This window comes from Lissotriton helveticus, chromosome 6, assembly GCF_964261635.1.
Source record: "Lissotriton helveticus chromosome 6, aLisHel1.1, whole genome shotgun sequence".
Classification (NCBI taxonomy): domain Eukaryota; kingdom Metazoa; phylum Chordata; class Amphibia; order Caudata; family Salamandridae; genus Lissotriton; species Lissotriton helveticus.
The window spans coordinates 1,157,237,829-1,157,253,411 of NC_136067.1; the positions used below are offsets into that span (position 1 = coordinate 1,157,237,829).

Consider the following 15,583-nt stretch of genomic DNA (forward strand, 5'->3'; position numbering starts at 1 on the left):
ACACGGCAGTGGGCCTGCAACATCTTATATATTGCCTTGAGGTCTATGTAGAAGAAAACAGTCTCTCAATAAACTTAAGCAAAACAAGGACCATGACAATCAACAGGAAACAAAAAAGAGCTACCAATGGTACCTGGGCAACAAACACATTGAAACAGCAGAGGCTTACAAGTATCTGGGAATTTACATAGACAAAAAAGGTTTATTCAGTCGCCAGCAAGAGGAGATTAAAAGGAAAGGGATGATCCTTGCACTTTCTTTGAAAGGATTATCAGCCAAACTGCTCGGCCCCACTCTGAGCCCACTCTTGATGGTAGCCCGGGCTAAAATACTACCTTCTATTAATCAGACCCCCCAGAATTTAGTGGCATGGATTAGCAAATTTAGCGGCACAAAAATAGAAATTTAGCAGCACAAATATGGAAATTTAGCAGCATTTTTGCTGCACTTTATTTTACTCATAATCATTCATTCTTGCGAAATCCTGGAGGGTCTGACATCCTGGGAGGTGTTTTAGCCCACAGCGACCTCACTCAGCTCAAGTTTGTCCCCGGTTATACTCAGTGTTGCTGCTCTCCCACTATTCTATATCCATGCCTTTCTTCATGGTGTTACCTATTCTACATTAATCCGTTCTTAGAGGCATCATGATCTCACTCCTCCCTTAGAACGTGTCTTACTGCAGGTGTGGAAATTGTGGCTCCTGGTTTTGTTTAAAAAAAAAAACATAGCAGGAATTCTGAAATAGATGGAAAAGAGAAAACAGATTTTGGCTCACTACCCTCGACATGGTTCACTTCTGTATGCTAAGGTTCTAAAAATACACTCAATCGGAACTGTCACATTGGGTTAAGTCTGCAACATTAACTTACCCCTTTTCGCATTGTGCATGCACACAAAGGTGGAAATAATTGGCTGCAAAACTATCCAAGGTACTTTAAATATGTTCATTCACGCACAGTCTGCATACATTGGGGGAGGGCACAGATACTTACCTCACCCACAAATAAATAGTGGTCTTGCCACAGGGCTCACTTTAAAGTTAGAGTTCTCAGGTTTTCCAGGTCCTTTTTGTAAGTAGCTCATCCAGGTCATGATTTTTTTTTGTTTACATTTTGGGATTTATGGTCCATTTTATACAAATATAAAATGAATACTAAATCCAAAAATGGAAAGAATTAACTTGAATTGAATTAACTACCTATTTCATTTATTTTATTTATTTATAAAGTTTTATATAGCGCCAACAAGATCACGAGGGATATCAGAGCGCTTTACAATTGTGGGGAAAGGAAGGTAACAGTTACAGTTCATGTGTCAAATAGGAATACAGACAAAATCACATATCAAAAAGGTTGGTGGTTGCTGTATTGATTTGTCTACCTTGAATAGAGCCGTCTTTAGTGTGTCTCACCTCTCTTTTGGTAGTGACTGACTTTTGCTGAGGGACTATCTTTCTGCAAATGTATCCAAGACCCATGAGTGTGAGGGGTTAGTGGTAGGTTAGAGTTTCACGTCTGTTTGTACCAGAGAGCTGATGATTTTAGATTTTTACTCCTCAGGTTCAAAGAGGCATATTTGTCTGTGTCTTCCAATTTAGTGTGCAGTTCGGTGTACCCCAAGAAGGATATTGTAAAGTTGATGAGGTCTTTGATGAAGGATCTCTGCAGCCATCCTCAAAGATCAAGTGACATGTTTGGGGAGCCGGGACAGGCTACCAGTGATTCCTTGGAGTGATCGGTGGTGCAAGATGCTCTGACAAGGTAAAGGAAACAGCCTTATCCCGCAGACTGAAGACCTGCATGGAAGACATCACCAGCAATGAGTCACTTTGAGCAAATAGCACCTTCCAGCCAATATAGCTGGGACCGAAAGGGCATCTGTGCATCCAGAAGGTTGAACTTGTGAAGGGAACATTAAAGGATGTGCCACAGTGAGCCTACTTTACCCTTTCTGTGTCCCAAACCGCACAGGTTGAAAGGAGACGTAGCACAATACTGTTCCATTGGTGAAGGCTGATACTTCAGTATGAACAAGCACCTTAAGGTGCACAGTCCCTAACATATCACATTCTGAGGGTGCAAAGGTACATTTTGATCCTTTAACCATAAGTTACACTTTCCCTAGAGGCTACCTGCCTTCTCTGCCTTACCCTCTGGGGATTAAACAACTCTATACTGAATAGGACTACCTAAATAACCTACACACAGGACTGAATTACATTTTAGGTCTTTACTAAATATGTTATAGCTTATCACAAATCAGTGGCACTCAATGTTCCCACCGCAAAAAGAGGAGAGATTGCAGCGGTGAACGCGGTTTACAACCAGTGACCTCTAAGCTGCATAAAACTGAATAGTAGGAGAACTAATCAGTCCACAAAGCTCTTTTTATCTGATTTGCATGTGGATCTGAGCAGAATACCTGGCTCACATGAAGGGAAGTGGAGCCACTGTACGGGAAAGCGGAAGAGTGAGGATAACGTGTCAGTAAGAGGAAAGGGGAGAACAAGGCAGAGCTGAGGAAGATTCAGGCCAGTACAGAGAGAAGGGTAGGAGTCAGGGCAATATGTAATGATGAGGCAGAGTAAACATAGTACAAAGGGAAGAGGAAGACCGAGGCAATGTATAGAAAGTGAAGGCATTCTATAGGAAAAGGGAAGTTGTGGGCAATGCACAAGGAAGAGGAAAGCAATGGCAAAGTATAGGTAAGAGGAAAAGTGAGAACAATGCATGGCAAAGGGAAACATATGAGACAATACAAAGAGCAAGGACAGTGCATGAGGATGAGGAAGAAAGAGGATAAGAGGAAAAGGAAAAGTGAGAACAATGTATACGAAAAAAGAAAACTGATGACAGTGCATAAGGAAATAAATAGGAAATATAAGGGCAATACAAAGGAAAGAGAAAGAACTTCGGCAATGTAGATGTGTTGGAAATGACAAGGTCCCCATAATGGCTCGAGGGAGAGTCACCCTTTCTGCAAATTCTACATGCCGAGTTTCTGTTGCTTAGGGGCAGATGTATCATCCGGTTTTTTGTCGCAAACGCTGCGATTCGCAAAATAGCAGCGTTTGCGACAAAAAAAACGGGATTTGGAATGTATCATGCAAAAAGCCTCAAATATTAAGGAATCGCAAATTTTGCGATTCCTTAATATTGCGAGGCTTTTAAGAAATGGCAAATTGCGATTTCTTATTTGAAATGTATTAAGCATTTCAGTGTTGCGATTTTTGACAAAGAATTCGCAAATAATTGGTGAATTCTTTTCAAAATGCACTTTTTTAAAATTCTAAAGGTGCCATATGACGCTCATACATGCCCTTAGGGCATGTATGTGCGCCATATGCGCACACATGTCAAATTCAGGGGTGCAGCAGGGTGTCCTTAAGACACCCTTGCACCCTTGAAATTATTCTCAATTTGCGATTAGCAAATTGCTAATCGCAAATTGAGAATAATTTCACATTCATTCCTATGGGCCTCTTGGCCCATAGACATGGGCCTCCTGGCCCATAGAAATGAATGGGAAATTATTCCTTAATTGCGATTAGCAATTTGCTAATCGCAATTAAGGAATTTTAGGAAATCGCTAAAAATAGCGAATTTCTACATACATACCATTTTGCACTTCTCAAATAGCGATTCCTTAAAAATCGCTATTTGAGAATCGCAAAATGGTATCTTGATACATCTGCCCCTTATTGCCTCAGCATACATGACAACTCCAAAAATGGGCCATGTATTAAGTGCTTCAGCCTGCAACAACACTCTCAAATACTTTTGCCCCTTTTTATTTACCGATCAAACCTGGTCCACCCAAAAAAAAATGCACTTTTGTAAAAATCGCGGCATTTTTACAAAAGTGCCGAATTTGCGGCCAACCACGAAATCCTGGAGGGTCTGATTACTTACGGTACTGAGGCACTGTGCAGGAGAGTAGTAACCTCCTGGATAAAACACTGGTCAAAGCATATACAACAATGTCCAGCCTCCCGACCTACACCTCACTGGCACAAATTCGTTTGGAATTTGGTCTCATAAAGCAAACCTGGGCCAGCTACGGAGCTTTCATCAATTGCTGGCACAAGATTATTGTCTGCAAACCCTAACACATTAAACCACCTCCTCTGGCAAGAGATCCAACAGAGGCAGAACTCACCTGCAGGTCAATATCTTCAGGAGGCTCTGACAATCACAGGCCTTTACCCCTTATGGGACACACACTGCCTCCATTCAGCGTTTAAAAAAACGGTGTGAAAGACGCTGAAGATACACTCTTTGCTAGAGGACAAGGCGACCTTCTCTGTTAGAGCGCACGCCTGGATGACTTTGGCCACATATAAGTCCCTAGCCCCGTAATACTACTTTAATTTGGGATATTCAAAAATACTGAAATTAAAATTCTTAAAGTTCCGCCTAGGAGTGTTAACAACCACGCAGCAGCTCCCTCCCTGGAAAAGGGTGCAGGCTTATACTCTATGCAGCATGTGCAAAAAGGATCAGGGCGACATTACACAAATCATCTGCACTTGCACGAAGATGTGTCAAGAAAGGAGGCAGCTGCTAAAAATTCCCCTCAATCAAAGAGGGATCAGGACAAGGAGACAAGCAGTTCTGGCATGCTTTGATCCCTCATCGCCACAATTGAACACAAGGCTAGTTAGATTCCTTAAAGCAGCTCGGGCAAAATTGCCAAACTGATTCTTAATCTGCAGGGTATTGGATTACGGGGGTAATCTTATTAATTGGTCGACTAACTGTCACAGCGGATCGTGTCTTTCTTATAGGACGCAAAAGCACAATCACTTGGGACGTTATAACTGTAATGACGCAGAAATGTTTTTAGCTGTTCACGCTGCGCCGCTCATGAGGGAGCACGAACATTTTAAATATGGTTTTATTTTTTGTATGTATTGCAATGGTTTTAAGTAACTATGCAAATAAGGTTTTACCTTACCTTACCTATAGAGGTGACTGTATCTAATGCTTTGTGGCAAAACTGGAAAGAACAATTATTGGGATGAAATTATTTTGTATTAGGGAATCGTTTAAGATAGTACAGTAATAAGGAAGCTTAAATGTTCAAATCTACCTGTTGAAACTGGCCTTGGTCGGGGCCTGGTTCCGTTACTCAGATGTTCCACACTGGTTCTGATCCGGCACCCATCCCTAATATGTGACCCATGCCTCTGGAGGTTAGTAGAGACAACTGCTGCATGCACATTTGTTTCATCTGCAGATCTGGGCCTGCAGTCAAATATGCTCAGTCTCGTTCGCGGCTGCAGGGCACACGGGTGAAGACTCCCATGAGAGGAAGACACGGAATCACTGTAGACAGAGGTACAGGAGGCGGACAGTGAACAGGAACCACCATCGCTGAGCTCGTAAAATCCTAAGAGAGAAGGGAAAAGACGTTAGGGGACAGAAGAACTTTGTAAGAAATTTCATCTTCCACTAATTATTGAGCACTTGGGTGACAAACCCAAGGAAGGTTAGACTTAACATCAGTTATACTAAGGGGAATGGATGTTATGCTGTGGAGAGTACAAATATCAGAAAAATAACAGCTTTAGCGTTAAATCATTGTACAAGAGGCAAAGCCATGTATAGTCCACTATACAAAATTGACAAGATTAAAACATACTGCTAAATTGATGGGTTAACGGTATGGAATTCAAAAAGCCATGCGAAACTGAACATATGATGTTGGCTTCTTCTTGAACCTTCTGGGGTTAAAGCGTGCTGTATTGAAAATATGTTGTTATTTCTGTTCAGCTGTGCTCTCCACTACACATCACCAGTCTAAGCGTACTGGTTTAAAAAACAATGTTAATTTATTTGACAGTGTTTATTCAAGGAGGTTTTGTGTTCATTTTGCTGTTGAATGCTTGCTGTTTGGCCTTATTTGCGAGTACTCATGTTGATACATGTGCCTCTCTTTGACATGACTCTGAAGGTATTTGCTTGTTTAATGGTTGTTTTCACAGCAGTCTATAACCCGTTGGCTACTCTGAACATTCCGCGCCAGTGCGGAACATTCTAAGAAATGGGCGGGCCGTATCTGCCAACGGACGTGCGCAGCACTACCGAGGTAGTGCTCGCGATGGCCGTTGGCCGACAGAAGCAGCCAACGGGTTAACAGTACTTTATTAATGACAAGATGTGTGTGTGTTCTACAGCTGGGTGCTCTTGGCGCTACCTACTACCATCCCTGCTGTGGTTTAAAGATTCAGCATCATGACTGCAAGGATCACTGGTTTCCATTTTGTTTAGCCACAAGACCACATTTTCTTCAGTATTGTTTCTTTATTTTATCTATTACTTTATTGTCCATGTAACATCTGAGGTAAAAGGGCCAGTTGCCAAGGGTGGTAACAAATGGTGACAGTGCGGTAACAAAGTGGGAATAACAAGCCTCATTATCAATCGGAAGCCCGCATTTACCAAGGACAATGACACCAGCCAATGAAAAGTATGGGCAGAGAGTAGGCAAGGCTTACAGACCATAATCTACTACTGCATGCCTCGCAGAGCGAGCAGCGGAGGTGCGCCGCAACGCTAGGCTCGACCTAAAAATGAGGAAGGTGCAAAGTGTGAAACAATAAAGCGAGGTTTAGATGAGTATTAGGAAGGTTATTGCTAAGGAAACAGGCAACTGCATTTGCTCCAGACAACATGGGATGGAAGTCAGTTTCAGGAAATATACCTAATTTCTTATAGCCTTATAGCCCGCCATAGAGGGCTGTACTGGCTATTAAAGGCCCTGAGGGACTTTAATAGCGGTATAGCCCATCTACGAAGGGCTATAAGGCTATTAGAACATTCTGTCACTAGGGGGCAGAATGTTCTAACAAAAAAAACAAAGCCTTTTGGAAGCGTGAGGGGTTTGGAATCCCCTCAGGCTCCCTGAAGCCTTTGTTCGTAGCCAGAGCTGTGAACAAAGAAACATTGGAATGTTGGAGCTCCAGGCTTATACCAGCCATTATAAGCCCAGAGCCACTCCATGGTCTTCAATGTAGCTCTCAGCATTCCAATGTTCTAATAACCCTTAGACCTGTCATTGTTTATGTAACTACTTGAAAAGTAGTAGAGAAGTCTAACTCATATCAATAATTTCTGGATCAATCTTTTCTCAGAACAGTAAAAAAGAATGAAGCCATGAATGTGCAAACCGTTCAGGCTTAAAAATGTTTCTTCTTTGAGAGGTACGTTATTCAGATATATTTAACTAGATAAAGTAATAAACTTTTACTCCTTGCACTGATGCATATTATTAATATATGTTTAGTTATATTCCCTTCAAGGTTTGCATTGAGGTAGAGCCAATAAGCACAATAAGTCTTGTCTGTGAAATGTATTGGCTTTGTCTATGCTTGTTTGAGTGTGAGGAAGCTGGAGTGATGGGGGGCACGTGAGCATCGGGGAAGAGAATGGATTGCTTTCACTAAAGATAGGAGGGTAGGATTTAGAAGAGGGTAAGTGATACAGAGGGAGAGAGCCCCCATATGCACTCCAATACAAGGTCTGAAGTCAGTGGTGGAAGGACGCGTGCCATCCAATCAAAACACGTTGAGACCAAAAGGCTCCTTTCAGTGGTCCAAACTCACGAATAGCGAGTAAAGTTATTGAATCAGGAGCAGAGTAAGTAAGAGAGACAAGAAAGATTAGTAGACAAGCAGAGTAAGTAAGAGAGACAAGAAAGATATACTCTCAGAGTAAGGGGTTCACCTAAAGCCCACTTTATATATTGTTCTGCTCATGGTCGGTCTTTGACAATTGATAGCTAAAGCAGCAGGAAAGACCTAAAAAGGTTGGAATGGTAACTGAATGAATTATGGCAATTTGCAAATGTGTACCTTCCACAGAAGCATCAGAAAACAGAAGTATAATACCTTTCTGGACTAGCACATTTATGTATGATGATTATTTGGAGAATTCTTAAAAGCAGCTACCTTCGAGGTGAGGATATTGTGGCAGACAATATCGGATCTGCTTAACCACAGAAATCTGTTATGTTTCTGTGACAAATTGGCAAAACTCCATTATGAGGAGACAACTGATTCTTTTGGGAAAAGAAAATGCAACTCACAACCTTTCATGTACTTAGCAGATGAGCAAGTACTGTGTAAGCATCAGCTAACTGATTGTAGGCATACTGGACACTGACGTACTCAGGATTTTTTTTTTTTAAGAAATGGTTAAATTTAGCTCGTCATTTTATTTACCAAATGTCCCCAACACAATATTTATAATTTGAGGAACCTGCATTAGCCTTAAAGGGCACACATGTATGGTATGCTCATTTGTACCTGGCAGGATCTCAGATCTAACTTGTCATGCTGCTTTACTCAAAGCACCTTCACATGGTATACGATGTAGCTGAGATCCCTCAGCAACACTAGCGTTTTCCAACAGATATATGGATTTTTTGGAGAGCATTACCCGAGCTCGGTCTGCTGTCACTGTCGATGTGTTCGCTGGACGCCTTGTTGACATCTAACTTCAGTTCACTGATTTGCTGATCCAGCTGATCAAGATGGCGTTTCAGACCGACATCCTGTCTCCTTAAACGTGACTAATGATCAGGGGAGAGGAGATGAAGAAGGACAATTATTAGCTACACAAAGAGTAACAATACATAGCTACACAACTGCACATTTGTACTGAAAACCATTTTGGTTACAGCATACCATACACCACAACCAACAATGTACTTGCACTTAAATGTGACTTAAGTGTAGGAAAGCCCTGAACATGTGATCTTTGCTGTTTGCTACAGTCATCCCATCTCTGCTGATCGCTTTATCTTCTCCCAATCTTCTCCACTCTCATACCCTTTCAGTGTTATAAGGCCACACTTAGTAAGCTGCACTGCCTTATAAGTCACTACAATTGCCAATTAATTATCAGTGATTCTACGTCACATTGGATGTACAAGGTGGCAATGGCATATTACAAAGAGTTCATCTATTGAAAAAAGTTATTGATATTGCAAACGTAGCCGCCCTGAGTGTAAGATGTAAAGGAACCAAAGAACACATTATCAACTGCCAAATAAACTATGTATATAATAAAAGGAACACAACAAAAAATGGTTCCGCTTTTAACAACGTATCTCTCTTTAAAACAATAAAAACAAGCATTTACAATGCAACGGTCTCGCCTTTGCAAAAGTTAGAGCTATTGGCATTGTAAATGACAAACTTTTTATTGATGTGTTGGTTTTGAAAACAGAGAAATAAATGGCATTGTCATTTACAATGCCAATAGCTTAATCTCTCGCAAATGCGAGACCTATTGCATTTGCGCACACACACACACACACACACACACACACAGCCACACACACAGAGAGCCACACACACACACACAGAGCCACACACACAGAGCCACACACACACACAGAGCCACACACACACACACAGAACCACACACACATACACAGAGCCACAGACCACGCGGCTCTTGGTGTGTCCTATCTGCGTTGGCAATTATTACCCCACTCTCTGTATTCTTCCCCCGGGTGTTGTTTACTTCGCAGCAAGTTTGCGAAGAAAACTAGTTGAGCAAGAAAATCTCCAAAACATGTTTTCCCCCCTCTCTGAGCTTGATGGAATCTGTTTGGTGGAGTTGTATTTTTCCACGCTATGACCGGGGTTTTTGGTGAGAATGTCCTTTGGGTCGCTTTTGGTGTTGCAGATGGGTGATTTTCGGGAGGGACAGGGGGGTATGTGGTGCTATTTTCGGGGAGCGGGGGCTCTTTCTGTGGCTGCCATGCAGCACTTCATCCTCCCGCAGCCCCCATCTTTCTTTCCTCTCTCCCTGCTCGGAGGGAGGGAGAGAGAGAGTGAGAGAGAGGGCAGCTCTCGGTTCCAGCCAAAGCGCTAAATGTAAAACAAGTATCAGGAAGGGAGTTTAAGAGAGGAAGAGACTGGCCTAACGTGATAAAATGGACAGCATGTTGTAGAAAGGATCTGGTAGAGGGAGAAAAACTGTTCTGAGAGAGAGAAAGGAAGGAGAAGGAGAGATGGACAGGAGCCGATCAGATGAGAGCAATAAAATGGACAGTGGGAATATTTAGGCTAATAAAGGATCGAATTGATGGGTGGGAGAGACCACAGCGACATCAAGAGGATCAAGCATTTGCAATGCAATAGGTCTTGCATTAGGAAAGTTTGAGTTATTTGTACTGTACATGACAAATGTGCTATTTATGTGTTATTTTTGAAAATTGTGAAATTAATAGCTTTGTCATTTACAATGCAAATACTTTTTTTTTTACAATATGACACCTATAGTATTTTTAATGCAACGTGTTTTGTATTTACGTGACTTAGAAGTATTGATTTTACAAATAACAATGTTTTTTTAAAAATAATTAATACTGAAATAAAAGTTATTGTAATTTATATAGCAATAGCTTAAACTTTTGTAAATAACTTTTGTGAAGATTATGTTCAGTGTATTTTATCATGACTTAAATATAAGAACAGAAGTGAAATATCAAAAAAATTTGTGACATTTGTAATAAAGCTTGAAACATAGTGAGAACATATTTGAACCAGTTGTTGTTGAATGTTTGCACAGATTGATACTGTGGTGGTGCTGAGTGATGTTGTGGTGGCGACAAGTGATGCTGTAGCGTTCAGTGATGCTGTGGTAGCGCATAGTGATGTTGTGGTGCCCCTGAGTGATGCTGTGGTGCCCCTGAGTGATGCTGTTGTTGTGCGATAGATAGATAGAGTGAGGGCGATAGATAGATAGAGTGAGAGCGATAGATAGATAGAGTGAGGGCGATAGATGGATGGAGTGAGGGCGATAGATGGATGGAGTGAGGGCGATAGATAGATGGAGTGAGGGCGATAGATAGATAGAGTGAGGGCGATAGATAGAGTGAGGACGATAGATAGAGTGAGGGCGATAGATGTGTGTGGTTGTGTGTGTGTGGTTGTATGTGTGTTGTATGTGTGTGCGTGCATGGTTGTATGTATGTGAGTGTGCGGTTACAGAAGGATGTATGTGGCAGAGAGCAGCAGATCAGCATATTATAATGGAACAGGGAGTTAAAGAAGGATGCGTGTTGAAGAGATCAGCAGATGAGCTCAGGAGAAGAGAACAGGGAGTTAGAGAAGTAGGCGGTGGAAGGGAACAGCAGATCGGCACAGAAGAAGAGAACAGGGTTTTGGAGAAGGGGGCGGGGTGGAAGAGAGCAGCAGATCAGGATGGTAGAACCGAACAGGGAGTTAAAGAAGGAGGCAGGTGGAAGAGAGCAGCAGATCAGCACAGGAGAAGAGAAGAGAACAGGGAGTTAGAGAAGTAGGCAGTGGAAGGGAACAGCAGATCAGCACTGGAGAAGAGAACATGGTTTTGGAGAAGGGGGCGGGTGGAAGAGAGCAGCAGATCAGGATGGGAGAACAGAACAGGGAGTTAAAGAAGGAGGCGGGTGGAAGAGAACAGCAGATTAGCACAGGAGAAAAGAACAGAGTTAAAGAAGGAGGTGGGGTGTTTGAGAGCAGCAGATCAGCTCAGGTGAAGAGAACATGGAGTTTAATAAGGAAGCGGGTGGAAGAGAACAGCAGATCAGCACAGGAGAAGAGAACATGGAGTTAAAGAAGGAGGCGGGTTTTAGAGAGCAGCAGATCAGCACAGAAGAAGAAAACATGGAGTTAAAGAAGGAGGCGGGGTGGAAGAGAGCAGCAGATCAGCACAGGAGAAGAGAACATGGAGTTAAAGAAGGAGGCGGGGTGGAAGAGAGCAGCAGATCAGCACAGGAGAAGAGAACATGGAGTTAAATAAGGAGGTGGGTGGAAGAGAGGAGCAGATCAGCACATGAGAAGAGAACAGGGAGTTAAGTAAGGAAGCGGGTGGAATAGAACAACATATTAGCACAGGAGAAGAAAACAGTGAGTTAGATAAGGGGGCGGGGTGAAAGAGAACAGCAGTTTAGCACAGAAGAAGAGAAAAGGGAGTTAGAGAAGGAGGCGGGTGAAAGAGAACAGCAGATCAGCACAGGAGAAGAGAAAAGGGAGTTAGAGAAGGAGGCGGGTGAAAGAGAACAGCAGATCAGCACAGGAGAAGAGAACAGGGAGTTAGAGAAGTAGGCGGATGGAAGATAGCTTAAAGATTATCACAGGAGAAGAGAACAGGGAGTTAGAGAAGTAGGCGGATGGAAGATAGCTTAAAGATTATCACAGGAGAAGAGAACATGGAGTTAAAGAAGGATGCGGGTGGAAGAGAACAGCAGATCGGCACAGGAGAAGACAACAGGGAGTTAGAGAAAGAGGTGGGTGGAAGAGAGCAGCAGATTAGCACGGAAGAAGAGAACAGGGAGTTAAAGAAGGAGGCAGGTGGAAGAGAGCAGAAGATCAGCACAGGAGAAATGAACAGGGAGTTAAAGAAGGAGGCGGGTTTTAGAGAGCAGCAGATCAGCACAGGAGAAGAGTACAGGGAGTTAAAGAAGGAGGCGGGGTGGAAGAGAGCAGCAGAACAGCACAGGAGAAGAGAACAGGGAGTTAAAGAAGGAGGTGGGTGGAAGAGAACAGCAGATCAGCACAGGAGAAGAGAACAGGGAGTTAAAGAAGGAGGTGGGGTGGAAGAGAGAAGCAGATCAGCACAGGAGAAGAGAACAGGTAGTTAAAGAAGGAGGCGGGTGGAAGAGAACAGCAGATCAGCACAGGAGAAGAGAAGAGAACCGGGAGTTAGAGAATGAGGCGGTGTAATAGAGCAGTAGATTAGTACGGGAGAATAGAAGAGAACAGGGAATTAGAGAAGGCGGTGGGTGGAAGAGAGCATCAGATCAGCACCGGAGAAGAGAACAGGGAGTTAGAGAAGGAGGTGAGGCGGAAGAGAGCAGCAGATCAGCACAGCAGAAGAGAACAGGTAGTTAGAGAATGAGGCGGTGTAATAGAGCAGTAGATTAGTACGGGAGAATAGAAGAGAACAGGGAATTAGAGAAGGAGGTGGGTGGAAGAGAGCATCAGATCAGCACAGCAAAAGAGAACAGGGAGTTAAAGAAGGAGGTAGTGTGGAAGAGAGCAGCAGATCAGCACAGGAGAAGAGAAGAGAACAGGGAGTTAGAGAAGGAGATGAGGTGGAAGAGAGCAGCAGATTAGCACAGCAGAAGAGAACAGTGAGTTAAAGAAGGAGGCGTGGTGGAATAGAATAGCAGATCAGCACAGGAGAAGAGAGCAGGGAGTTGCAGAAGGAGGCGGGGTGGAAGAGAGCAGCAGATCAGCACAGGAGAAGAGAACAGGGAGTTAGAGAAGGAGGTGGGGTGAAAGAGAACAGCAGATCAGTACCTGAGAAGAGAAAAGGGAGTTAGAGAAGGAGACGGATGGAAGAGAGCAGCAGATCAGCACGGGAGAACAGAACATGGAGTTAAAGAAGGAGGCGAGTGGAAGAGAGCAGCAGATCAGCACAGGTGAAGAGAACATGGAGTTAAAGAAGGATGTGTAGGGGAAGAGAACAGAAGATCAGAACGGGAGAAGAGAACAGGGATTTAAAGAAGGAGTTGGGGTGGAAGAGAACCGCAGATCAGCACAAGAGAAGAGAAAAGGGAGTTAGAGAAGGAGGCGGGAGAAAGAGAACAGCAGATCAGCACGAGAGAAGAGAAAAGGGAGTTAGAGAAGGAGGCGGGTGAAAGAGAACAGCAGATCAGCACAGGAGAAAAGAACAGAGTTAAAGAAGGAGGCGGGGTGTAAGAGAACAGCAGATTAGCACATGAGAAGAGAACAGGGAGTTAAGTAAGGAAGCGGGTGGAAGAGAACAACATATTAGCACATGAGAAGAGAACAGTGAGTTAGAGAAGGGGGTGGGGTGAAAGAGAACAGCAGTTTAGCACAGGAGAAGAGAAAAGGGAGTTAGAGAAGGAGGCGGGTGGAAGAGAGCAGCAGATCAGCACAGGAGAAGAGAACAGTGAGTTAGAGAAGGGAGCGGGGTGAAAGAGAACAGCAGTTTAGCACAGGAGAAGAGAAAAGGGAGTTAGAGAAGGAGGCGGGTGAAAGAGAACAGCAGATCAGCACGGGAGAAAACAACTGGGAGTTAGAGAACAGGGAGTTAGTGAATGATGCTGGAGGAAGAGAGCAGCAGATCCACATGTGAGAAGAGAACAGGCAGTTAGAGAAGGAGGTTGTGGAAAGGAACAGCAGATCAGCAAAGGAGAAAAAAACAGGGAGTTAAAGGAGGAGGTGGGATGGAAGAGAGGAGCAGATCAGCACAGGAGAAGAGAAGCGAACCGGGATTTAAAAAATGATTTGGGGTTGACGAGAGCAGCAGATCAGCACAGGAGAAGAGAAGAGGCCAGGGAGCTAAAGAAGGAGGTGGGGTGGAAGAGAGCAGCAGATCAGCACAAGAGAAGAGACCAGGGAGTTGAAGACTGAGGCGGGTGGATGAGAGCAGCAGATTAGTACAGTAGAAGAGAACAGGGAGTTAAAGAGGGAGGCGGGTATAAGATAGCAGCAGATCAGCACAGGAGAAGAGAAGAGAACAGGGAGTTAGAGAAGGAGGCATGGTGGAAGAGAACAGCAGATTGGCACAGGAGAAGAGAACAGGGAGTTAGAGAAAGAGGCGGTGGAAGAGAGCAGCAGGTCAGCAGAGGGCTAAAAGAAGAGAACAGGGAGTTAGAGAAGGAGGTGGGTGGAAGAGAGCATCAGATCAGCACAGCATAAGAGAACAGGGAGTTACAGAAGGAGGTGGGTGGAAGAGAGCAGCAGATTAGCACAGGCGAAGAGAACATGGAGTTAAAGAAGGAGGTGGGGTGGAAGAGAGCAGCAGATCAGCAGAGCAGAAGAGAACAGGGAGTTAGAGAAGGAGGTGGGTGGAAGAGAGCATCAGATCAGCACAGGAGAAGAGAACAGGGAGTTACAGAAGGAGGTGGGTGGAAGAGAGCAGCAGATTAGCACAGGCGAAGAGAACATGGAGTTAAAGAAGGAGGTGGGGTGGAAGAGAGCAGCAGATCAGCACAGCAGAAGAGAACAGGGAGTTAGAGAAGGAGGTGGGTGGAAGAGAGCAGTAGATCAACACAGCAGAAGAGAACAGGGAGTTACAGAAGGAGGTGGGTGGATGAGAGCAGCAGATTAGCACAGGCGAAGAGAACATGGAGTTAAAGAAGGAGGTGTTGTTGAAGAGAGCAGCAGAACAGGATGGGAGAAGAGAACAGGGAGGTAGCGAAGGAGGCGGGTTGAAGAGAGCTGCAGATCAGCTCAGGAGAAGAGAAGTGAACAGGGAGTTAGAGAAGTAGGTGGGTGGAAGAGAGCAGCAGATTGGCACAGGAGAAGAAAACAGGGAGTTAGTGAAAGAGGCTGGTGGAAGAGAACAGCAGATTAGCACAGGAGAAGAAAACAAGGAGTTAAAGAAGGAGGCGGGTGGAAGAGACCAGCAGATCAGCACAGGGGAAGAGAACAGGGAGTTAGAGAAGGAGGCAGGGTGGAAGAGATCAGCAGTTCTGCACGGGAGAAGAGAAGAGAACAGGGAGTTAGAGAAGGAGTTTGTTGGAAGAGAGGAACAGATCAGCACAGCAGAAGATAACAGGGAGTTAAAGAAAGAGGTGGGTGGAAGAGAGCAGCAGATCAGCACAGGAGAAG

General features: G+C 44.0%; 1 protein-coding gene across 1 annotated transcript in view; it reads right to left on the reverse strand.

The window, feature by feature from the left end:
* The window catches only part of DACT2 (dishevelled binding antagonist of beta catenin 2), a 109,067-nt gene that overhangs the window by 17,743 nt on the left and 75,741 nt on the right, over positions 1-15,583 (reverse strand). The window contains exons 4-5 of the mRNA XM_078647861.1: positions 8,445-8,577; positions 5,095-5,394 (exon numbers count right to left, since the gene is read on the reverse strand). Of these exons, the coding sequence (XP_078503987.1) occupies positions 5,095-5,394; positions 8,445-8,577 (433 nt within the window). The remainder of the gene's footprint in view (positions 1-5,094; positions 5,395-8,444; positions 8,578-15,583) is intronic.